The following is a 25,832-nucleotide window of genomic DNA, read 5'->3' as shown; positions in this document are numbered from 1 at the left end:
CACTCTCCATCAATACAACATATTTAAGCTATTCATAGCTGAAGTGAAGGGAATGTAAAGTGTAAGATTCCCTCTGTCCCTTTATATTCATCATGGAGTGAAGCAGCTAGATATTAAAAAATCTGGTTCAGTTTCCAGTTGTGCTAGAGCTGTAAATATAGAAAAGCCGTAATATAAATGAAAAGTACTAGGAACACTCTTTTATGAAAGGGGGGGGGGGGGGCATAGCAGTTTTGCTATCTATCTATTGTGGTTTTGCCTCCTCTTAGCATATTTGTGCTCATTTTTTCTACCCAGACTTTCTTTTTGAAAGACCAACTCTAAACTAAATGCCCGCATTTAATACTGCCTCCGATTTCCTAGGCCATAATGATGTGAAGTGTTTGCGAGTTATTCTGCGTCAGCTGGTGCAAAATGAGGGGAATATATATCGAAATGTGTATGCAAGATGTATTTCTGTTGTGAGTAACCTGCTACTTAATTGCTGCTGATTAATCACCCTTCAAGAAAATTGAGTATAATTTGCTGCAAAGAGGTATTTAAGTGATTTCTGCGCAACAGTTGCAGGGAAACTTTTGGACCATTCAAAACTAGTGCTAAGCTTAAAGACACAAACGGCTCTTTCCCTTTCCTAGGTAGAGAACAGAGCTTGTTCTTCCTCCCAGTGAGCCTCACTCCCTTTTCTTTCAACTTTTCTCTTCTTCTGCTTCTCCACTTTCTGTGTTGTTGTTTTTAAAATTATTCTGTCCCCTGCTGGACCACAATGGTGTTGTAAGACATGAATCGATGGCAGAGAGGTACAGTGGTTAGAATTTCCGAACCAGGACTTGGGAGACCATGGTTCAAATTCCCACTCAGCCACGATTCTGACTGACCCGAGTGACAGTTAAAACTTTTTCAGAATCGTCACTGTTAAAAACATTCTTAAAGCAGTTACACTTAAAAGCTTTCTCTCACCAACATTATCAGATACAGTGTCTTTCAGCCATCAAGTGCCTATCTAATGTTTTCAATTTCCACTTGGAAGTCAATACAGTGGTACCTTGGCTTAAGAACAGTCCTGTTTATGAATGATTTGGTTTACGAACTCTGCAAAACCGGAAGTAGTGTTCCGGTTTGCGAATCTTACCTTGGTCTACAAACGGAAACTGAACAGTGGAAGGGCACCGGCGGCAGTGGGAGGTCTCATTAGAGAAAGTGCGCCTCGTTTTAAGAACAGATTCGGTTTAAGAATGGACCTCAGGAACGGATTAAGTTCGTAAACAGAGGTACCACTGTAATGAAGGAGACAGATGCACCTCGCCATGGTTGGCATCTCACAAATGTTGCCATTAATTTGATTTTGAATTGATTTTAAAATGAATTGATTTTAGAATGCGGTGTTACTTTTATTGTTGTTAGCCGCTCTGAGCCTGGCTTCGGCTGGGGAGGGCAGGATATAAATAAAAAAATATTATTATTATATGGGGAACTTCCACTGAGAAGCTTCTATCATGATGGGTCAGTAGCATCTTAGCTGCTCCCAGAGGTGGCATCACCAATTGAGGCCTCACCTGCCAGTTGTAGGGGCCGAGAGGATTAATATTGGAGGTTTCCTCTTTTAAAAGCTGCATAATAACATTTGCATCATCTTCCAAGAAAACAGGGTGGCTTTGGCAATGGAGTGGCTAAGTGGGAGAGAGGTGATGTCCCCAGTTTGTGTGGGGCCTTGAAGAGGCATGAACAGTCTATATGGCTTTAGGTAAGCTGCCATCCATCAGCCCCAGGGCTCCTTCCCAGCCAGTCTGCATTAGGAAGTTAATGACTTGCCTTTGTAAGTATTCATAGGGCAAGGTTTCCCAAACTTGGGGCTCCAGCTGTTGTTGGACTAGAACTCTCATCATCCCTAGGTAGCAGGACCAGTGGTCAGAGATGATGGGAACTGTAGTCCAAAAACAGCTGGAGACCCAGGTTTGGGAAAGCCTTCTTACGGTGTGTTCTCTGAATACTGTTCAACATGCTGTATGAATGCTGGTTTTTGATAATAAATAACTGGTAAAATATTATGAACAATACCTTTATAATCTTATAGCAAATGGGTGTTGATCAGTAGATTGTTGTTTAGTGCTGTTCACCTGCATCACTGCAGTTTTTCAAGGCAGAAATTTTGTTCATCGTGATTTTTGGCCCCTTTCCATGGTTGCCGCACAACACAGAGGAAAATATGTGCATCTAAAATCACATTGCATTAGCATAATGACTTAGGCTTCCTCCAGAACTCTTGCAAATGACTTCCTCATTGAAGTCAGGAAAGGTGCATTGAAAGTGAGTCTGTATGCGCGGTGAAGATCTTACCGTGAGTTATTTCTCCCTGTTGTTCCTTTGTGATTGCTGCTACTTACGAATGTACCCCTGCAGGGCTGAAATTGAGGTACAATAATGGGAATCGGGACGTTAGTTTTCAATGGATGACTTTAATGTCCAATTGCATCTGCAGCAGATGTGCTAGGGGTCTCGGTTGATGATGATGATCCCATCTGGTGTTTCTGCCACCAAGCCCATGCTGAATTAATCAGCAAACAGTATATTACCATTCAGCCTTAATATTAGACCAGTTCTTCTTGGAGAAGCTCCACCACACACACACCCCTGATGTAGGTTCAGTCACAACTGATACTGCCAGGTAGCACATTTTCTGGATGGGTTGGTAGTGCTGTTTTTCATGCACTTGCCACAGGACATCAGTGGCAGAAATCCCAGAGAGCTGGGGATAGGTTTTTAAAATCATGCCCCCCACCCCATTTTAAGGTCAGCTGCAGTGATCATTCAGTTTGCAACTTAAGGGTTAATGTTAAAGCCAACCAGCCAAGAGAGAGATGGGTGGAGGTGTTGCTTAGTAACCGATCAGAGGGGCATGATGTTCAGTGAGGGAATACTCTACCCTCATTGGTTGTTGAGTTCAGAGGGAGTTTTCTTCTGTGTTTAGTTGTATATATCTTCCTGAAATGAACAAGGCCTGACCTAAGAAAGTCACAACCCCTGTGTTCTGTGTATGTAATATTTCAGTCTTGGCCACAGTAGCCATCCCCATTACATGTCTTCCATGGGGGCTTAGTGGAGGGTGAGATTGGACCACAAGGAAGGGGGGCGGGAATGTTAGACAACTTGCTGTGGAAGATTGTGCTCTTAGAGCTGCATTAGCGCCAATCACAATTATCTAAATGTCTCTTGCAAAGGTTAGATGCTTCATGAATAATTCCTTCAGCTCCCTAACCTGAAACTCCTCTAGGTAAAATAATCAGCAACTTTTGATGGCAGAGATAATGGGGGCATAATTACATCAGAAGGTACTGCATTTTAAAGGACACCGATTTAAAGGTCGCCTGGTGCTAGAGTTACTGATGTCCAAAATGCAGCTGTGTGGTGCTTGCTTTGAAGGTTATTATTGTGCATGCTAAAAAATCTAGGCACTTTCTTTCTTTCTTTTTTTAAAAAAAATCTGATTCTAAAAATCAGAAGGATAATTAAGCATCAACTCATATAGAATATGGTGCTTATTTCTTAGGTAACTGTGCTTGGAATTTGTCAGAAGAGTTAATTAGATGTGAGGGCGTGTCTCCCGAATTGGCACCCCACAAGAGGAATATCTCGCCCCCCAGTATACAAATTTAAATTGTTTTATCAAAACCCAATTTCTTTAATCAGGTAACATCACTAGTGCAAATGTGTTAATTGAGGTTCTTCAGAAAGCTTTCTCCTTTCAGGAAAAGAAAGAAAGAAACTGAGTTAAAAGGCTATCCAGTCAGGAAGACAGATTGCAGTGAACCCTGCCTAGTGATAAAACAGATGTGAGACCTTTAAGACCATGTGATTTATTAGTTTTATTTTTTTAATGTTTGTATCCTCTGGGTGATGTACATGGAGTTCTTCCAGTTTATTTTCACAACAGCCCTGTCCAGTGATAGGTTAGGTAAGAGCTGATAAACTTTATTTAAGCATCTGTCTTCCATTATTCTATATACATATAAAGTTTAAAGTGGTATGAGAATATACACATAACATACAAAATTCCAGAAGTGTTACCCAGACTTCTATTCTGATAGGGGTCACTGGGGTGGAAAGTGACATTCCTCCTATTGCTTTTAGATATTCATTTTTGGGAATATCCAGTCCCATATCTCTGTGCTTTGAGTCAACCTGATAGGCAATACCATTGCTTAAACACAATTTAATCCCCTCTTTTTTCAACTGCAGGTTCCTGGAGATCTGAGCCAAACATCTGAGGACCAGAGCTTGTCCGATTTTGAAATGTAAGTTGGTAGATGGTTTGAGACTTGATCTGACCTCTTTGCAGTGGCTCCGAGGGAAGAAATAATGAAATAATGAATCAAATTCTTATATGTGAGGATATCCTCAGCCTGCAGTATAACTAATGCACAGTTTATTTGCAATATTATCCCACGTATCCCTTTTGAGGGGGCAGGTTGGCAAATAATATAACCACCCACTAGGCCCTAAAGGTAAAGGGTAAAGGGACCCCTGACCATTAGGTCCAGTCGTGGCCGACTCTGGGGTTGCGGCGCTCATCTCGCTTTACTGGGCGAGGGAGCCGGCGTACAGCTCATGTGGCCAGCATGACTAAGCCGCTTCTGGCGAACCAGAGCAGCACACAGAAACGCCGTTTGCCTTCCCGCCGGAGTGGTACCTATTTATCTACTTGCACTTTGACGTGCTTTCGACTGCTAGGTTGTCAGGAGCAGGGACCAAGCATCGGGAGCTCAACCTGTCGCGGGGATTTGAACTGCCGACCTTCTGATCGGCAAGCCCTAGGCTCTGTGGTTTAACCCACAGCACCACCCACTAGGCCCTGCGTACAGCTTATTACAGGTGTGGGGGAACCTCTGGCCTTCTGGACATTTCTGGACTACAACTCCCATCATCCCTGCCTGTCATACTGGCTGGAACTGATGAGTGTTTGAGTCCCAACAGCACCTGGAGAACCACGGGCTCCCCACTTCTGGTTTACTACATTGGACCTTGTTTCAGAATTGCACATACAGAGAGCTTTGTGGCTGTTTTTCCTCAGATCTAATCGAGCTCTTATAAATGTCTGGATCCCCTCGGTCTTTCTACGTGGGAAAGCAGCCAACGCGTTTCATGTCTACCAGGTGAGTTTTTTAGATTTTTAAGGGATCTCTTTCTTTTTTAGGGTGGTGGTAGATTCCACTGAGCTCTTCCAAGTATTTTACTAAAGTGTCTTCAGTCATTCACAGGCCTGGTAATTGCTGAAATGTCTCAGCTTTGATTTACGTTGATATGGTTCTTTGGTTATGTAGAGTGCAGTTGTATGCCAGTATGTAAGAAAGTTGTGATGCTTTAATGTCATTAATAAGTGTGTTACATTTGGAACAGCAAAATTTCTTGCTTGGGGTGGAGTTCTAAATGCATGCGAAGATTAATTAAAGTGTGACGGATTGCAACAGAGATCCTGGCTTTCTTCTTATGCTCTGATTTGATGTTTTAAATATTCTTCTTCATAATAATTTCTTAGGTCCTATTAATGTGTAAGATTTGTTTCTTTGATGTGTAGCTAACAGCAAGTGACTGTAGTACAATGGACATTTATCTAATGCCATTGATAAATGTACCGTTACCAATGAATATACTTGGGAGTACATTTGGCTTCTTAACTCACTGCTTGTTCTGCCTCTTCTTAAGCCATTTCCTCTTCTCCTTTGATGTTGCAGCACAAATGGGCAACCTTGAGACCTAGACAGCTAAGGGAGATTGTGGAATTTGAAGGGGGAGTAGAATTCAGAAGTCCCACATGTAACTTTTGCTAAATTAAACTGCTGCGCTTTTAAGCCAAAAGCCATGAGCTTTCTAGTAAAGCTTTGGTTGTTTATATAAATAGATTCCAATTTTGAGCTTATATCCCACAGGTTGGTTCGTAGGAAAATTGTTGAGGGTCTTTGTGGACCATTTAATTTTCTGTCTGCTGCAGCAATTATAATGTGCTGTGCTGTATGATTGCTACTTCTGTTGTTTCTTTTCTTACGTTGTGTTTTGGTGTATTACAAATTTGAATTTCACACAACAGAATTCAGAATTGAATTCCATAGAATTCTGTAGAATTCAGATTGTAAGTGTTCTTTAGACACACCATGGACCACCTGAAGGAAGCCTGCAAACCACAGACTATAGTTCGGGAACCCCTGATCTAAATGATCTTACAGATCTGAATATGGGGTGGGTGGTCTTTATGGTAGCTTGGTCCTGAGTTGTTCAGGGCTTTGAACATGGCCTAGTAGCTATTTCAGTTCTCTCAGCCCAGGTGTCATTTGTGCGCACCCAAGTTGCTTCACTCAACAAGATTGGTGTCATGGAATGCTTGGATGCAGGGGAGTGGTGGGAGGCTCCAGCTGGGGAATTTCCAGGGGAAGAAGACTCATAGCCTGGGGATTGGTGGTGGGATGGTGATGAGTGGTCAGAGGAAGAAGATGGACCAGACTGGGAGGAGGAGGTGTCAGAAGCTGAAGAGATCCCTACTTTTCCATCCAAAGCCACTGAATCTGGTGAAAGGGGAGGGCCTCTGAACTCAGCTTCCATCTCCTCCTCACCATCCGCCTCAGCTAGACCTGAGCCTGATGGCATCTCAGAATAGCTGGAGCCAGTGTGGTGTAGTGGTTAGGAGTGGTAGACTCGTAATCTGGTGAACTGAGTTCGTGTCTTCGCTCCTCCACATGCAGCTGCTGGGTGACCTTGGGCTAGTCACACTTCTCTGAAGTCTCTCAGCCCCACTCACCTCACAGAGTGTTTGTTGTGGGGGAGGAAGGGAAAGGAGAATGTTAGCCGCTTTGAGACTCCTTAGGGTAGTGATAAAGCGGGATATCAAATCCAAACTCTAGCTGGCATAGAATTTTGAAGCTCTCTTATTTATTCACTACATTTATACCCCACCCTTCCTCCCAATGGAGCCTCCCAAATGGGCTTCTGGCATTTTATAATTTTAAAAAACTGCGGTTAGGGTATAAACTGCCTAGTTTTGTAGATTTAAAAAAAATTGCTATTTATGGTCATGCTTAAGCAATCCGGTTGGGAGCCGTTCCCTTATCTGCTTGACATTTCTTTTTCTTTCTCCAAAATTATTATTCCCAAAGGGAATGATCTCATATGTGTGTGTGTACACACGGGGGGGGGGGAGAGAGAGAGAGAGAGAGTCATTGCATAGGTGTCTGGTTCGAAATTCAACAATGGATAGCAAATATTCTGTGCGTAAAAATCCTGAACTCTTCTCACCTCTGTTTTACATAATCATAAATGCTCGGTGAGAAATGCTAAAAATAAGTCCCAATTGTAATGTGTCTGAGGGGGGAAAAAAACCTGTCCAAATTGGTCCCTAGTGCTTTCCAAAAGGAGTGATGTATTAATAGTACTACCTAAGGAATTCTTTTTCCTTTTCTTTAATACAGGTTCTTTCTTGAGAAATTATTTCTATGGATATAGAAAAAGTTGTACGAAGTATTTCCTTGAGTTAGAAACTAGGTTTTCCCACAACTGTTCTTTTGTAACCTTACTTTGTGTCCCATTATATCTACAGTCGTCCTTCGCAAGTTGAACGCCTTGCGAGACGAACATTTTGGCTCCTGAATGCTGCCAACCATGGAAGTGTTTGTTCTGGTTTGTGAATGTTCTTTGGAACCTGAACACCCATCGTGGCTTCTGCAGCTTCCAATTGGCCGCAGGAGCTTCCTTCAGCCAATCAGAGGCCGCGCCTTGGTTCCCGAACGTTTTGGAAGTCAAACAGACTTCCGGAACGGATTCTGTTCATCTTCCTAGGTAACACTGTAGTAGGTTTGGAATGCTGTACATCAGGGGCAGCCAACCTGGTGCTCTCTAGATGTTGTTGGAGTGTAGCTCCCATCAGTGTTAGAAACTTCGGTATGGAAACTAGGAGCTAAATGGTGCAACAATGGAATGTCTAGGTGCACTTTTTTAATAAGAATACAAAGCTGGAAACGAATGAACTGCAACTAAAATATTATGTTCATTTTTCACATGGTCTAGTCTTTCGCCTACCCACCCCCCTCATACTCTTCAGAGGGTTTCTTCTCCAGTCTTCAGAGAGTAGCTGGAAGTGGGGAAACAGGAAAAGGTCCTCCTTTCCTTCCACTCTGCAGTTTTAAACTGAAGTCTTAAGCGCAGGACTATGGCCAGAGCTCAGAAACTTCTCCCGCTAATTAAATTCCCTGTCGCAAAAAGCACCTAGAACAATGGGAGTTTCGAACCCTGGCTCGCATCATGCAACATGAGGAAAAACAGATGAAGAGGAAAACAAGCAGCTTGAAGGGAGACAAGGTGGGAGGGGAGGAGTCAAATGGAAGCTGATGGAGTTAGTCCCATTGTCCCTTCTCCCCATCTGTTGTGGCCCAGGTGGAATGGCTGCTGTCCTACAGAACTATAGCATTACGGGCCACTGAGTAGGAAAGTGGGGCGAAAATGACTTGCAGACTTCTCCCATTTTGCCAAGCCACGAGGTAGATCCGTGCAGACCACCCACCAGAAAAAGCTTGAGTAGAACTTTTAAATCTTGTCTGTATGAACACATTGGAAACAAACATTCATATAAACGTATCAAAATAATTGATGCAAAAGGAAGCACTGCTTTGGTTGTAAAGCTCTTCTTGTTACTGTTCAAAGTTAAGAGAGAGATTATCGCCAACATACAAGTCAGACAAAGACACTAATCCCAGGGTGTATAAGCAGTTATTATTTTGGTAGCACTTCCTATTAAAAGGTGACAGTAATCTTATCGTAGTTGAGATTTAGAATGCTGCATACCATGCTACCAGGAAAAATCCATCTTGTAGGATGAACGCCTCTTTCTGCTCTGCAGAGCGCCTTGCGCATTCATCACGATAAATAACAACGTGCGGAAAAGTCTCCCCAAACACCAGTCTCTTTTGTCTTTTTTTTTGCAATGTATTTTATTTTGTTGGTGTTTTCGTAGGCAAAGCATATGTGCCAGCTTATAATATTGCATCACAGTTATCTCCCTTTTTACTGTGCAAAATCCCATTAAGCGCACGGGTCTTGCCAAGCTGCCATCTTTGGATCGCTGCAGAGAAAAATGCTTCTTCCTCCATTTCATGTACAGGCCCAGGAATCAGCATTTGGAAAGTTCACTTTAAAGGGGAATTGGTTCCAGTTCCAGTTCATCTCACCCCCTCCCCCAAATAAGGAATCAATTTCAGTTCCAATTTCGCCCCCTCCGAAAAAAAGGAAGTTGTTCTGTTCTAATTCAATTCACAATTCATTCACAAGGGCCTCAGCATATATATTTTTCGCCTTTCAGAATTTTACAAGCTGCTCTGCTAAAGTATAATGAGAAGACTACAAAGGCATAAAAACACACACTGTAATGTGAACAATTGTTTTGTTTATTCCCCCCCCCCCAATTATAACCTTTAGGCTTAAGCAGCAGCGCCGTTTTTCAGATAGGTAAAAATGGTAAATGTAGTAACCACAATCAAATCAAGCCTCTCCCTCTGTGTGTGTTTCTAAGCTGCCTGCCCTATTTTTTCCCCCTCTACCCACCCTGGAATTGACAGTGTTTGTGGGGTTTGTGTTAGAGCTTTGGTACACCACAGAAAAGCTATGTGAATTTTTTGGGGGAAGGAATGGCTAAGTTTTATTTGGCTCTAACCTCTAGATGGTGATAGTTACTAGCAACCTATTTGTGTTCCTGCAGCAACAAAATGATTCTTGTGGACATGTCGGTGATTCTCGTCTGTCCCATTTGCTTCTGACTCAGGTTTTTACCTCCTCCACAAATCTCTTTCGCAGACGCTGCAGTAAATCTAATAGTCCCCACGGTGGGCAGCTGTTGGCATATCAAACATTGATAAATTATTGGGAATATAAACCCTGTCGGAAAGATGATTCGAGGGATGTTTGTTTACACAGTAATTGCAGCAGTAGAGCTGTATGAGTATGATAGTCTTTTTCTTTTTTCTTTTTACAAAATTCTTTTACAACCCAAAATGCTATTGTTGGAAAGAGAGTAACCACCAGTCTGGATGCATGTTTATCTGATCAGCGCAGTGGCTGGCTTAAATCTACATATTTGAATGCAGGAATCAGAGAGACATTATTGTACAAACATTAATATCAGCTCTCAGAAAGAGCGATTGCATATGTATTCATCAAGGATGTGGATAAGGCACTTGGGCTGGTTTGGGTGACTACCTGAGCTCTGGACACTTGTCCCTCCTGGCTGAAAAAATCCAGCAGGGAGGAGACAGCTGTCTGGGCCAGGGACATGCCTCTTTACAAGAGTGGCTGGTTCTTGCCTCTTTGAAGGAGGCAGTGATAAGATTGCTCCTTAAGAAACCACGCCTAGATTCTGAATATCTTAAGTAATTACCGTCCAGTTGCCAACCTCCCTTGTTGGGGGGGTTAAGGTTAAGGGACGCGAGTGGCGCTAAGGGATGCGGGTGGCGCTGTGAGTTAAACCACAGAGCTTCGGGCTTGCCGATCAGAAGGCCGGCGGTTCGAATCCCCGCGACGGGGTGAGCTCCCGTTGCTCAGTCCCTGCTCCTGACAACCTAGCAGTTTGAAAGCACATCAAAGTGCAAGTAGATAAATAGGTACCGCTCCGGCGGGAAGGTAAGCGGCGTTTCCGTGCACTGCTCTGGTTCGCCAGAAGCGGCTTAGTCATGCTGGCCACATGACCCAGAAGCTGTACGCCGGCTCCCTTGGCCAATAAAGCGAGATGAGCGCCGCAACTCCAGAGTCGGTCACGACTGGACCTAATGGTCAGGGGTCCCTTTACCTTTACCTTTAAGGTTCTTAAGCGGGTGGTCACTGACCAGATCCAGGTGTTCTTGCAGGAGACTGGTTTTCTAGACCCATTTCAATTGGGTTTTTGGCCTGGCTTTGGTCACCTTATATGATGACCTCTTTTGGGAGAAAGACGGGGACAATGTGTCCCTGTTAATCCCCTTTGACCTTTTGGTGGCTTTCAATACCATTAACCACTGCATCCTCCTCGAGAGGCTTGCCAAGTTGCGGGTGGGCAGCACTGCTTTGCAGTGGTTCCAGTCCTACTTGGACAGTTGTCTTCCGCTTGGGGAGTGTTTTTGGCACCATGGGGCCTTCCCCGTGAGCAAGGTGCAGAGGGTTGCAGCATTAAAACAGACTTTTTCAGTGCTGGCTCCCCGACTGCTGAATGCTATCAGCAGAGAGATGCGCCTGGCACAATCATTATCAGCTTTTAGGCACCAGGCAAAAGATGTGCCTGTTCAACGCAGGCATTTGGCTCTTAATTGGGGTCTTGTGGTGGGATGATTCTGGACACAGCTCAGTTGGCTAGAGCAGTGTTTTTCAACCTTTTTTGGGCGAAGGCACACTTGTTTCATGAAAAAAATCACGAGGCACACCCATTAGAAAATGTTTAATATTTTTTTCTTTAATGGCAAACAAAAACATTGTGGACCGTTCTCTGCTCAGCGGGGATCGATCCGCTGATCCCCGCTGAGCCGGCGGATGACAGCTCCGTCTCCGCACTGTGTGCGGAGAGGGAGATGTCAGAGCCCCGCTGCTCTCTATGGGGAATCGGATGAGAGTGGACCGCCTGTCCGCTCTCATCCGATCCCATCCGATCTGATCCCCACCCAGGACGGATGGAAAATAGGGTGGACACAGTCCGGCGCCCGCCTAGTGGGCGAAAATTTGACAAAAAAAAAAAAAAATCTTTCAAATTTTTCGATTTTTCCCACGGCACACCAGGCAACATCTCGCGGCACACTAGTGTGCTGCGGAACAGTGGTTGAAAAACACTGGGCTAGAGGATGGGGCTGGTAATGCCAAGGTTGCAGGTCTGATCCCCGCATGGGACAGCTGAATGAATATTCCTGCATTGCAAGAGGTTGGACTACAAAATCCTCAGGGTGTCTTTTGACTCTATGATTCTATGACACCATAGCTAGCCTGTATTGGTGTTCATCTTTTAGCTGGGTTGGGTAGTGTGTGTCCTTTTTATGTTATTGCAGGTGCTTTTAATCAGCAACGCTCTTGAACCTCTTTGGTGTATTTTAAATGTTGCATTGCGTATGCTTTTTATCATTGCTAAATCTCTTTGAGACATTTTATGTGGTAAGTGACAAATGATAATACAGTGGTACCTCTGGTTGCGAACGGGATCCGTTCTGGAGGGCCGTTCGCAACCTGCAAAGAACACAACCTGTGTCTGCACGTCTTCGCACGCACGGGTCACGATTTGCCACTTCTGCGCATGCACGTGATGTCATTTTTCACATCTGCGCATGCGCGAGCGGTGAAACCCGGAAGTAACCCTTTCTGGTACTTCTGGATCGCCGCGGGACGCAACCTGAAAATGCTCAACCTGAAGCAAACGTAACATGAGGTATAACTATAGTCAGTACTAATGTTAGATAGTGGTCCCCTTTGCATATTGACCTAGCAGCACTGTTTGTTGAAAAATGAAGGCTTTCCCTTTCCTTTTCTGATACAATTATAAATAAAATTTTAAAATCAAAGACAAAAATGGAGGCTAATAAGAATCTCTCCTCAATTTAAGCACTCCTCCATTAAGAACAATTACATCTAATTCTTATAATAGCTATAGCACAGTGCAACTCTAATATCTTTGTACTTCAGTTGTATTACACTGGATAGTAACATGTATTTTGCAATTTTGCAAAAGGTGCCTAAGGCCACTTTGATTCTGGGAAAGCGGAAAGATGCCATCCGTGTATAATAGAACTGTTAATTTCTTGTCCATGAGGCTAACTGCAAAAAAGCAACTCCCTTGCAGCTTTTTAACCACATAATTAACATATAAATTAAATAACAGAGGATTGAGAATACAACCCTATCAAATGCATGGAGAGGCAAAAGAAGAATCAGTTAACAAATCATTCGGGCCCATTCCGACTTTTAGTTCTGTTTTTGAGGATAAATCCTTGTGTGTGAGATCTTTACTTATTGTATGCAGAACAGAGGATGGATCCACAAACACTTAATTTAAAAAGGTACTTTGGTGATGCATGGATCGCTTGTAGCATATTCCTGCATAAAACCAAAAGAGTGATCGATTGTAGATTACTCCTCTAGTAGAACTTGCTTCCTCTTCTAATACATGATTAGCACCAGCCCACTCTTCAAGTCAATTTAGAACAAAATGGGCACAAATATTTTGTTACTACTACGATGAGTGTAGTTATGTCAGAGCCACCAATGCCTAGATTCACCACCCTCCTGTTCTGATATATTTCTCCTGTACAAATGCTTGCTGTAATGGAAAAGTAGTGCCAGAATAACCCAAGCATTAAAATAAAGACGTGTAATCAAAATATGCAGTAAAACAAACAACAGTAAGATTATATATAGTTGTCCCCCCTCACCCCAATGGATTGCAAGATGTGTGCAAAGTACAAAGATGTACAATTGCATGAAAAACACAATAAATATAAAACCCTTTTAAAGAACAGGCGCAACTGAAACAACTGCTAAAACCCTCAAAGCAGGCTATCCACCTTAAACCAGCTAACACACACTAAAACCCTTAGATATTTGGGCAAACTGGTAAGTCTTCAGTGGGCACCGGGATGACAGAAATGTTGGCACTGCACCAAGCATCTGTCTGAGGCAGGCATAGGCAAACTCGGCCCTCCAGATGTTTTGGGACTACAACTTCCATCATCCCTGACCACTGGTCCTGTTAGCTAGGGATGATGGGAGTTGTAGTCCCAAAACATCTGGAGGGCCGAGTTTGCCTATGCCTGGCCTAAGGGGAAGGCATTCCAGAAACAACCCCATTGCAAAGAAGGTTTTCTCCCATTGAAACATAGCACAGCCCATCTGAAGGTGGACTATCAAGAAGAGGCTCCTCCACAGCTCTTAAGACCTAGGCAGGGAGGGATGGTCCTTCAAGGATATGCATCCCAAGCCATTTAGGGCTTCATAGGTAAGCATCGGCGTGTTGTGATTGGCCCAGAAGGAAATAGGCAGCCAGCGCGATTCCTTCAGAATCGATGTGACCTGAATCCATCCAGCTGTAACAGATAATTTTCTAGCAGTCACAATCTACCCTAGTTGGCCATCTCCAAGGGAAGCCCCATGTACAGCACATTGTAGTTCCAACACAATCGGACAGGCAGAATTATCAGACTGGGTGTCATCGTAGCCAGGCTATCTCTGAGTGGTATGATTGTGGTTGGAGTCCCTCCTCAAAAAAAGACATTTCCCACCACTATAAGCCATTTGCCACTCATTTTGCTAAAGCTTCTGCTTACAGTTCCAAGCCTTGTTTTACCCATGTATATTACTTTTAATCATCTTTTATTATCATTTTTTTTTAAAAAAAGGCTCAGAAATTACTATGCGTGCAATCTGTATGCTATTGTTAAAATATGGCTTTGTTGAAATGAATGTTTATTCTTTATAATTAATCCTGTATCTCTGCCAAAGTAATGAGAGGGAGACAGAGAGCTTCTCACATCTCAACTGACATGGTCCATTGTTCCATTTGTTCTTCCTTAGTCCCAAATGATTACTACAGATTTTTTTTTGTTATTATTTTTTAAAAAACCATATCGTTTTCAAAGAGCTCATAAATGCAGCCTCGCAGCTGTGTCAAAATGTAAATTGCATCTGGTTTTTTTGGTGCTGCTTTTAGAGAGTTCACCTTGGTTTTTTTTCTGCCGCTGCAGTCAAAATCTGTGTTCTTTGGGGAAAATCAGAAGATGCATCTGCTTCCTTTATTTGGCTATGCTCTGTTGTATTTATTTTTGGCGTTCCAATCACTTCATAAAAGAAGAATCCTAATTGGATTGTGTCGTGTTATCTTTGTGAGGGGAAAGGAAGAGCAAATTAGATGGGCAGGCTTTCCTTTCGACTGGTATTTGATGTCGGGAAGGAGCTTTTTCCCACCTCAGATTGACTAGAGACCCTAGAGATTTTGTCTCTCTACACTCCCAGCCCTTTAGCTACTTATATGTAGTAGTAAAGATGCCAGAAACTTCTTCCTCTCCCACAACTTCTCCCTAGGCATGTGCAGTTGTTGTTTTTTTTAAAAAAAGAGTAGAGTGCATGAAAAGTAATTGAATTAAAGAACTCTGGCGATGGGATGGTTCCCGAGGGTCATCTAGTCCAAGCCTCTGCAATGCAGAAATCACAGCTAAGGGTTTCCTGACAGGTGACCATCCAACTGTTGTTTAAATGCCTCCAATGAAGGGAACCCCACCAACTTTTCGTAGCCCCGCAAGGAAGGGCTTTTTCGCTGGCTAGGGTCAGTTGTAATCCTTCTAACCTCCTTTGGGGTAGGTTTGCGGGTATGGCAGAAGGAGATAGGATATGCCCATGTGATGCCCACCTGGTGGAAACTCTAGTTCACATGGCCCTTAAATGTGAAATATATGATGATCTCTGCCAACAATTCATAGACCACCTATGTATCCCAGTATGGAAACCAGAGACAGAGGTTATACTCTTCTTATTGCAGGGGAAAGATCAAGAGCTCACCAAGACAGTAGCTAAGTTCCTCTACAGTGGTACCTCGGGTTACATACGGTTCAGGTTACATACGCTTCAGGTTACAGACTCTGCTAACCCAGAAATAGTACCTCGGGTTAAGAACTTTGCTGCAGGATGAGAACATAAATCGTGCTCTGGCAGCGCAGCAGCGGCAGGCCCCATTAGCTAAAGTGGTGCTTCAGGTTAAGAACAATTTCAGGTTAAGAACGGACCTCCGGGACAAATTAAGTACTTAACCCGAGGTACCACTGTATTTGATTTTCTGCCACCGAAGTACGCTACAGGATCCTGCCCTTGCTAGAGACCCATAGAGGTGAAATCGGTTGCTCGCCTCTTCTTCCCTTTGGCAAATGACTGTACTGTTGAAATGGCGACGAGATATCATTGGCCTATTTATTTTGAATGTTTGTAAGTGATGCCAATAAATGTTTGATGATGATGAACTTTTCGTAGGGAAGGTTCCAGTCCAGACAGCAAGCTGTTTATAGCCCTTTGGGAGGGGCCATGGGTGGAGCAGGATCAATCCAGAGCCCGAGAGAACTCCCTTACCCAGGAAATGAGAAGGATAGCTGAAGGATTTGGTGTGTTGGGAACTCATGTGCTTCTCCCAAATCGATTGATTGATGTTACACATTTTTTTGCCTTTATATCCCTCCTTTTCTCCAAGGGGCTCGAGGTGGCATGCATGGTTCTCCCCCTCATTTATTCCCTACAGCAACCCTGTGAGGTAGGCTTAGGCTGAGAGGCAGGACTGACCCTCACTCAGTTAACTTTGTGGCCAAGTGGGGATTTGAACCCTTGACTCCCAGGTCTTAGTCACCCCAAATCCTACATGGAGGTTGAAGGGCTGGCATTTAAATCTACCTCTCTTTCTAGCAGCTTAGAGCTGCCACATAATGAAGTTTTAAAAGGTGGTCTTCTGGCCGATGGTGTATGACATGGGTAGGCAAACTAAGGCCTGGGGGGCGGATCTGGCCCAATCACCTAAATCCGGCCCACGGATGGTCCGGGAATCAGTGTGTTGTTACATGAGTAGAATGTGTCCTTTTAATTAAAATGCATCTCTTGGTTATTTGTGGAGCCTGCCTAGTGTTTTTACGTGAGTAGAATGTGTGCTTTTATTTAAAATTCATCTCTGAGTTATTTGTGGGGCATATGAATTTGTTCATTCCCCCCCCCAAAAAAAATAATAGTCCAGCCCCCCCCAAGGCCTGAGGGACAGTGGACTGGCCCCCTGCTGAAAAAGTTTGCTGACCCTTGGGTATGATGATGTACTGTCCTTCACCATGAACATTGTATGAGGCGGATCACTACATGGGGTGCAGCCATCTCCCCCTATCAGCCACATACAATGTTCCTGTGTAGAATAGTACAGTGGTACCATGGGTGGTGCAGGGACATGGGTGGCGCTGTGGGTTAAAACAAAAGAGCCTAGGACTTGCTGATCAGAAGGTTGGCGGTTCAAATCCCTGTGACGGGGTGAGCTCCCGTTGTTCGGTCCCTGCTCCTGCCAACCTAGCAGTTCGAAAGCACGTCAGGGTGCAAGTAGATAAATAGGTACCACTCCGGTGGAAAGGTAAACGGCGTTTCCATGTGCTGCTCTGGTTCGCCAAAAGCGGCTTAGTTCATGCTGGCCACATGACCCAGAAGCTGTACGCTGGCTCCTTTGGCCAATAAAGCGAGATGAGCGCTGCAACCCCAGAGTCAGTCACGACTGGACCTAATGGACCTTTACCTTTAACCTTACCTTGGGTCAAGAACTTAATTCGTTCTGGAGGTTCGTTCTCAACCTGAAACTGTTCTTAACCTGAGGTACCACTTTAGCTAATGGGGGCTCCCGCTGCCGCCACACGATTTCTGTTCTCATCCTGAAGCAAAGTTCTTAACCCGAGGCACTATTTCTGGGTTAGTGGAGTCTGTAACCTGAAGCGTCTGTAACCTGAAGCGTCTGTAACCCGAGGTACCACTGTATATCATTATGCACCATCCCTCATAGTGGATTTCCAGGACCATTTTGCTGTTAATTGCTAGAAAAAACTGGTTTAATGAGAGAGAGAGAGACACAGACAAACAAACATTCTTATACCACATTGTGAATTTCTTATAGGTGACTTGTGTCCCTAGCTAGGAAGCCCCACACAGAATCGTGTTCAAGAAGGAGATGGCTATCGATGGCTACCAGCCACAATGGCTCTGGTCTGCTTCCATAGTTGGAGGCAGCAATCCTTCTGAAGGCCCTTTGCTGGAATCAGAGTCGCAGGAGTGGAGAATGCTCCACTCGAATCCCGCTTGCTGGTTTCCCACAGGCATCTGGCTGTGGAACATGAGAACAGCATGCTAGACTAGATGTTCCATTGGCCTGACCCAGCAAGCTCTTCCTGTGTTCTCACGTTAAGGTTCTAGCATGGTATCTTCTTCCTAGAAGACAGCACTGTTGGGTTTTCTTAACATTGATGTGGTCAATGGTGCTACTCAGAGGTGTGTGTTTGTAATTATAACCTGCATGGCAGCACATCTGTGAGCTCTTGACAATTCAGCACACCTGAGGTATCTTAACAATTTAACTAATTAGCAGGGGGAGTTTACCTACTGCACCAAATGCAGCGATGTGATAGGGTAATTGATTATTTGAAAACTGTATTTCAGTTGATCAAGTGGTTTTAATGGTTTTAATGTGTACTGTTATACAAATACTGTTAGGCAGGGGTCAGCAAACCTTTCCAGCAGGGGGCCGGTCCACTGTCCCACAGACCTTGTGGGGGGCCGGACTATATTTTTTTGGGGGGGGAAATGAACGAATTACAAATAACCCAGAGATGCATTTTAGATAAAAGGACACATTCTACTCATGTAAAAACACACTGATTCCTGGACCGTCCGCTGGCCAGATTTAGAGGGTGATTGGGCCAGATCCGGCCCCTGGGCCTTAGTTTGCCTACCCATGCTGTTAGGGAATGCTGTTGAGTACTGTTGAGGAAAGGTGGTGGGAAGGGGTGTTTTGCAGCTGTTTGATTATTATCTAAAAATAAAAGTAAGCAAAGATATTGCAGGAAAGTTTTTATTCCATCGCCCCAGTCGCTGTGCAAACTCGGTTGGCAAAGAAGGTCCAACAAGCACTTCGTTGAGTCTACTTTTACTTTTAAACTTAAAGCCACATGGAACCAAAATTCACAAAGAATATATATTTTTCTTCCACAGCCATGCATTGAACTGTTTTGTAGATTGGCTGTAATCCATTGAAATCAACAAATTTATATGCACTCATCTCTATTCCAGGTTGCGAACATGCTGTCCAACAGCTGATACAAAGCCCAACAGGCTCTGTCTAAGATAAATAAAATTTTGGATTTCACCCTGAATCTGGGAGTGTTCAAACAAACTCTTCTGCATATACTTAGCTATTTAAATTGCTTTGATTTTCTCCTTATATGCAACTTGCTGAACATAAGTGCAACTGGTTTCAACTTTATTTAACTCCCAAGCAAAATTTGTATAGGATTGGAGGATCATTAGAAAACAAATCTTCAGATTAACAATTGAAGAACAGCAAAATAGATTTTGCACTTCTAACAAGGACAGGCATCTTTTTGTAATAGATATTGAAGTAAATTTTACTAGGGCTCATCTCGTGTGTTCTCAGATAATGCCTTATTGAAACAAAATGAAGCCCTAATGAGCTTTCTTGCAGGAATACAGCTTACGACAGGCTTGTTTTGCTTAATGGTTTGAAACCACTGAGCCAAAATATTAGAGAAATGAAAAGAGGACACAGCCATGTCCATAAAAACTAAATGAGGGTTTCCAGTTTGGATGAAGCAGTGGGAGAAATGATGGAGCTTTTGTTTGTATTTATATTTGTTTATTTATTTATTTTGCAACCAGGGAACTCTTTAATGACTTTTAATTCTCCCTGCTGGTTGAACTGCCAAATTTTGAAGATGAATTTATTTTTTATTGATGTATTTTTATTACTTGGAAATGGCTCTCACTAATCCACAGTGCGCCATGTTTTGTTGCTCTTTGAAACACAACGCTGTCATTTACATGTAAATTGTCATCAGATTAGTGCCATAGCTTCTTCCCCCCTCATGGGTGCTATTTATTATGTTTTGTTCTAGTTTTGTTTTTGCCTCTTCAAAAAATAGCTCATTGGAAATTGGCTAACCCTGCTGTTTGGGCAAAGAGTGGAAATGATTGTGACCTGCTGCGAGGCGAGAGGGAAATCAAAGCTCGCGGAACTGATACAAGGGGCCAATGATAGATTTTGGCCATCTTGGATGTTATGGTGCAGAAAATGAAGTAGGCCAGAAATGCTATCTTACAGGCACAGTTTTTAAAAATATCCGTATACTGGTTCCTGCTCATCTTCCGCAAAAGTGGATTAGGAGGGATTAGTTTCAGTAAGAGTTTGCTAGCCTTGAGTCACACACGGCTGTACTTCTCCCGGGTTATAAGAATTTGTGATTCTGCTTTGATAATTTTCAGCTGTTTTTTCTAGCATTAAGCAACTTTGGGGGGGGGGGCGTTTAAAAACACTTCGTAAATGAGTTATTTGGGTCCAGTGTTATGAAAAAGGAGCTTCCTTTATTGCATTAAGGTGGAAGGTTGAATGGATGGAGTAGTTTGAGTGAATAATTAAGGTCAGGGCCTTTCTTTTAGGTGTTGATATACACCTCTTCCTCTGTAATGAGTCAGAACTCCTTTATATATATATTTAATGTGGTGGCCCTTACTAAATAGCAGGTGGCGCTGTGGGTTAAAGCCTCAGCGCCTAGGGCTTGCCGATCGAAAGGTCGGCGGTTCGAATCCCTGCGGCGGGGTGCGCTCCCGCTGCTCGGTCCCAGCGCCTGCCAACCTAGCAGTTCGAAAGCACCTCTGGGTGCAAGTAGATAAATAGGGACCGCTTACCGGCGGGAAGGTAAACGGCGTTTCCGTGTGCGGCTCTGGCTCTGGCTCTGGCTCTGGCCAGAGCAGCGATGTCACGCTGGCCACGTGACCCGGAAGTGTCTCCGGACAGCGCTGGCCCCTGGCCTCTTAAGTGAGATGGGCGCACAACCCCAGAGTCTGTCAAGACTGGCCCGCACTGGCAGGGGTACCTTTACCTTTACCTTTACCTTTATACACCTCTTCCTCTGTAATGAGTCAGAACTCCTTTATATATATTTTTAATGTGGTGGCCCTTACTAAATAGCATTCCAATTACAAATAATTGATGCCGGCTTATAGTAACATCTTCCACTCCATTCCGTTCTGTGTAATGCTCCAGCATTTGTTGTTGTTTTTCGTTCACTGTTCCAACTCTGTGTCTCAGTTCCAGCAAAGGGAACAGGGACCAGCTACAATTTAAAAGGAAAACTGGGATACAGTGGTACCTTGAGTTAAGTACTTAATTCATTCCGGAGCTCCGTTCTTAACCTGAAACTGTTCTTAACCTGAAGCACCACTTTAGCTAATGGGGTCTCCCGCTGCTGCCGTGCCGCCGGAGCACAATTTCTGTTCTCATCCTGAAGCAAAGTTCTTAACCCGAAGTACTATTTCTAGGTTAGTGGAGTCTGTAACCTGACGCGTATGTAACCTGAAGCCTATGTAACCCGAGGTACCACTGTACATGCATGTGCCTGCACAAAATACCATGCTCAAATGGCCATATGCACAAAAAATGGTGTAGAAATACAGCAACTATCTATTAGGGTTCTGAGCTGATATGGCAGTTGGGCTATGGGTACCAGCAAGATGGTGGTAAAAATGGAAAAGGCCCATTCTCACGTTCCCACACTCTGGACTTCCCTTGGAAGAGTCACACGGAGGAAGGTCTCCGATGACAATCGCAGGGTCTGAGTCAGTGAGTTGCATAAGGCTTTATGGGTCTAAACTGGTGCTTTGAATATAGCCCAGAAATGAATTGATTGCACCCTTGGTGGAGCTACCCTTGCACCATATATTAACCTGACATTTTGAAATAATTAGGGGGGAAAACTCTCTCAATAAATACGCCAGGCAACTCAAATATGTCCCCAGTTTAGAGCAGAACAATTTGCTGACATTTTGATAGAAATCAGACTTGGCTCTTTATTTTTGCAAACTTGAAGGATGAAGGTCAAAAGATGCTTCTTCCAAAGGCCAGCATATTCCATAACTGGTTGTCTAATAAGTGAATCAATTTAGAACAATCTCTATGTCAGATGTGGCTAAAAGTTTGGTTGGCTGGGTGGCCATAGCTATGTAACTGGGGAGAAGGGCTGCAGAGTTTGTTTTTTCACCCAAGTTCAGCTGTATGCTTTCAAGTTACACCCTAAAGAAGGCCCCCAAAGCTAAGTTTTTTTCCTAAGTTATCATCGGAGCACCCCTAAGTTGGTCATTTCCATTATTGTTACTGGGTCTACTCTAGTGTAGAACTAACACTAGATAGTATCCAATTGGCTGCCAGGGATCTTTGGGTTTTGAATTTTGCTAGAATCTCCAGCCTGGCTACTCTAAAATACGAGAAACCCCATAATTGTGATTTAAGGGGCCTGCAAAAGCTATGCTAATATTGACTGGTTGAACGGTGCTAATACTGGCTGCCTAAATTAACGTCATATTATAATGGGATTAATGATTTTCCTTAAAAAATGTGTTGCTTTTAAGTGCTGCGTTTTAATTGTTTGGTATGTGGTTGTAACCATAAATAACGCAGGCTGACACTTGTGATTAATTGTTTTATTTAAACTTTTATTTCTAAACGTAGTGTTTTAACTGGTTTTTAATCTATTGCCAGATGTTAGACTGGCCATGTAAACAGGAGCAGAAGGAAAGTGATACCCACTGTGAGTGATGGGATGCACTCAGTGTGTGATGAATGCGCCCCATGTAGCAGAAAAGGGTCAGATGTTGACATGACTAAACGGAAGAAGCGGAGGAGGAATAATGATACTATGGTCACAGAAAGTGGTAAATGAGTTTACACGGCTAATTAGGATCCTCTCCCCATGCCTTCCATGTTAAGGATGGAGTGTGGGAAATTTCAATTCATTCAATTCAAATATAAGTTTGTTCTTCTAGCAAAAGGCCATGACAAACCAGCAGCAACTGTACCAATAGAAAAATAAAAGATCTCACATCCATAATATGAACCAACACCCATGATCTAAGAGGGAGGTTACCAGCTTGATCTTAAACTAAACCTCTGAATCACCACAACAATATATAGTGATTTTATCTAGCTCTCTTTTCCAGTTTTTTGTTGTTTTTTTGCAGCCAGACCATTTCTGCCAGGGTGAACAAATGTCTCAGAAAGCGATCTCTTGGGTCTCTATATAAAGGGGCAGGCTAACAGATAATGAGTGATGTCTTCCACCTCAGATTGACCACAAATACAAAGTCTGCTGTATATGAGACCTTGTTGTAGCGGCCATCCAAGACTACAGTGGGCATCACTTTGGAAACACAGTTCAATAAAGGCATTTTATAAGGAAGTGGATGAGAGTTTGGTCAGATAACTAGCTCTAAAATGTTCTGTTCTCAAGAGCGAATACCAAGAGGAAAATGTGGTGTGTCTAATTATTTGCAGTTCCCTTCTAGATTCTGTCCAGAAGAGCCACTCCCTTAGTTGACACTTATTCAAGGTCAAAGCAGAGCTCAGTTCAGGAGAAAAATATTAGTCTAAAACATAGTGACATGCTGCTTTCCAGAGTGGTTATCACCCAATTCCATATAGTACAGAGCAGGAAAATATTAAATAGGCATAGTAGCATTTTTAGAAATGTACTTTAACCGACTGCAGTCCGCTCTTGCCTTAATTGTTGTCCACTCGAATTCTATATGAAGAAGAGCATCTGATGGCAGAGTATAGCTTGTGGGTGGGGGGATGTTCTGCACAGTTTCCAAAGCTTTTACGTAGCTTGAATCAGAGCCCCTTGTTTCAATTCCATGGAGCATTTGAGTAAGCACTTTGCTACCTATGGCAGACATAGGCAAACTCGGCCCTTCAGATGTTTTGGGACTACAACTCCCATCATCCCTAGCTAACAGGACCAGTGGTCAGGGATGATGGGAGTTGTAGTCCCAAAACACCTGGAGGGCCGAGTTTGCCTGTGCCTAACCTATGGTTTTCTGTGCTTTGACTTCTGCTACCTCCATATGACCCTTCCAAGAGAGGGTTTCGTTAAAGAGCACACACAGGTATCTAAATAAACATTCCCCTCCCTCTCCCCGGTAGCCTGTGATCCAAATACCATCTATACCTGGGGCTGTGTCTGTGGAAAATCTTGCTCTTAGAGTAATTTATATGTAGGCTTTTTTGTTTACTAAACATCTTCAATAGATTTTTGAGGCCCGATCGGGAAAGAGAAAGGAGCACTAAATAATCTACATATCAGGTACAGTGGTATCTCGGGTTACAGACGCTTCAGGTTACAGACTCCGCTAACCCAGAAATAGTACCTCAGGTTAAGAACTTTGCTTCAGGATGAGAACAGAAATTGTGCTCCGGCGGTGCGGCGGCAGCGGGATGCCCCATTAGCTAAAGTGGTGCTTCAGGTTAAGAACAGTTTCAGGTTAAGAATGGACCTCCAAAACAAATTAAGTTCTTAACCTGAGGTACCACTGTATTAACTACAGTGATAAGCAATATAATTTTACAGCCCCCCTGCCTCCCCCCAAAGAATAACATGGTTGGCTACCGTGGGCAAACAGGGTGCTGGACTAAATGGACCTGTGAGGAGAATCAGAACTTACAGGGTTAAACAGTTCTGTGTGACGTCTCACATTCTGAGGCGTGGTTATGTTCACATACGGGAATCTTTCTTTGTGTGTGAGTTTCCTTTCGTTTTTGGCTGAGAGGCGAAAGGATGTCCGCTCTCTCGCCGGGCTGATTAATGATGTTTTTCTTCTCATTAAAAGACTGTTGGAGATTAGCAAGAAGCCTGCATTCAGTCCGATTTATTATTCACACACAAGGCAACAGTTTCTCCCGCTGCTGAACTCTGCTAAGGACTATGCTAAGAGAGCTAAGGGAGCTCAAGTTTTCTATCGGCACGGACGTCCATTGGCGCAGCAGAAGCGTACTGGGCGTCATCTTATCTAACAGGACCTAGTAGTGGTGTTCATCTTAGAATCTCCCTCACCACTCCTCCCTTCGAGGTTTTTGTCCCAACAATCTACCAGCATTTTGTCCTCACTGGTTTGTTTTGGACTCCCCTTCTTTACTTTAGGCCCGCTTTCCCCTGCGTACTCATGGTTCCACCAGGTCTGCTGATGTTTCTTGGGCATTCTGCCTGCATAAGGATAATGACTCAGAGAATGAGCTTGCTTATTAGTATGTGCAGCGGTCACTATTAACTCCGTAATGAGTAACTAAATATGAATAAAGAAGGCTCTTACCCCTGCAGGGGATAACTGTAGCTGATGAGACTTTATTGTTCTGGTCTGTATTTTATATTTTGCATCATATCTCTGTGTGACACGCGCTTAATGATACTGTACATTTTGCAGGAGCCTTTGGCTAGAAGCGATAAATACGAGTAACCATGGCACTGTGCCTTTCCCCCAGTGTAGCTGGAACTACCCCTTGGGCTATATTCAATCACGAAGCCTTGAAAACCCCAGGGGGAAAAACTGCCAGAGGGGAGTGAGGCTTCTGAGGGCCATTGCAGGCAGCCATAGGAAAGAGCCAGGAGTTTCAAATTGGCAAACCTCATGACAGATGCATTAAAATAGCAGTTTCGTGAGAAAAGTGGGGCATATAATATTAATTCTTGCAGGCGGGGGTGTGGGGATCTAAGTGGATGAGCTACTTGTTCTCAATCACTTATATTCCTAGGAGTTTATGGATGGTGTGTTTTAGCTGGGTATATTGGCGACCTGAAGTTGTGATATGACAGTCAACTGGACAAGGGACAACTCACTGAAGTGGGTGACTTAGTAATAATAATAATAATAATAATAATAATAATAATAATAATAATTTATTTATACCTCGCCCATCTCCCATCTGGCTGGGCTTCCCCAGCCACTCTGGGCAGCTTCAAAAAAAATATTAAAATGCTGTAATACATCAAACATTAACAGCTTCCCTAAACAGGGCTGCATTCAGATGTCTTCTAAAAGTCTGGTAGTTGTTGTTCTCTTTGACATCTGGTGGGAGGGCGTTCCACAGGGCGGGCGCCACTACCGAGAAGGCCCTCTACCTGGTTCCCTGTAACGTGGCTTCTTGCAGTGAGGGAACCACCAGAAGGCCCTTGGCGCTGGACCTCAGTGTCCAGGTAGAACGATGGGGGTGGAGACGCTCCTTCAGATATACTGGACCAAGGTCGTTT

At 43.6% G+C, this 25,832-nt stretch overlaps 1 protein-coding gene across 3 annotated transcripts in view; it reads left to right on the top strand.

Annotated features, from left to right (window-relative positions):
* Positions 1-25,832, top strand: part of SNX29 (sorting nexin 29) — a 231,346-nt gene that overhangs the window by 114,434 nt on the left and 91,080 nt on the right. For all 3 annotated transcript variants that reach the window (XM_079952375.1, XM_079952373.1, XM_079952374.1), the window contains 2 exons: positions 4,234-4,289; positions 5,066-5,147. In XM_079952375.1, coding sequence (XP_079808501.1) covers positions 4,234-4,289; positions 5,066-5,147 — 138 coding nt within the window. The remainder of the gene's footprint in view (positions 1-4,233; positions 4,290-5,065; positions 5,148-25,832) is intronic.

Source organism: Podarcis cretensis, assembly GCF_951804945.1.
Source record: "Podarcis cretensis genome assembly, chromosome: 14".
Taxonomy (NCBI): domain Eukaryota; kingdom Metazoa; phylum Chordata; class Lepidosauria; order Squamata; family Lacertidae; genus Podarcis; species Podarcis cretensis.
Note: the sequence above shows the minus strand (reverse complement) of the source record. Positions and strands in the feature narration are given on the sequence as shown.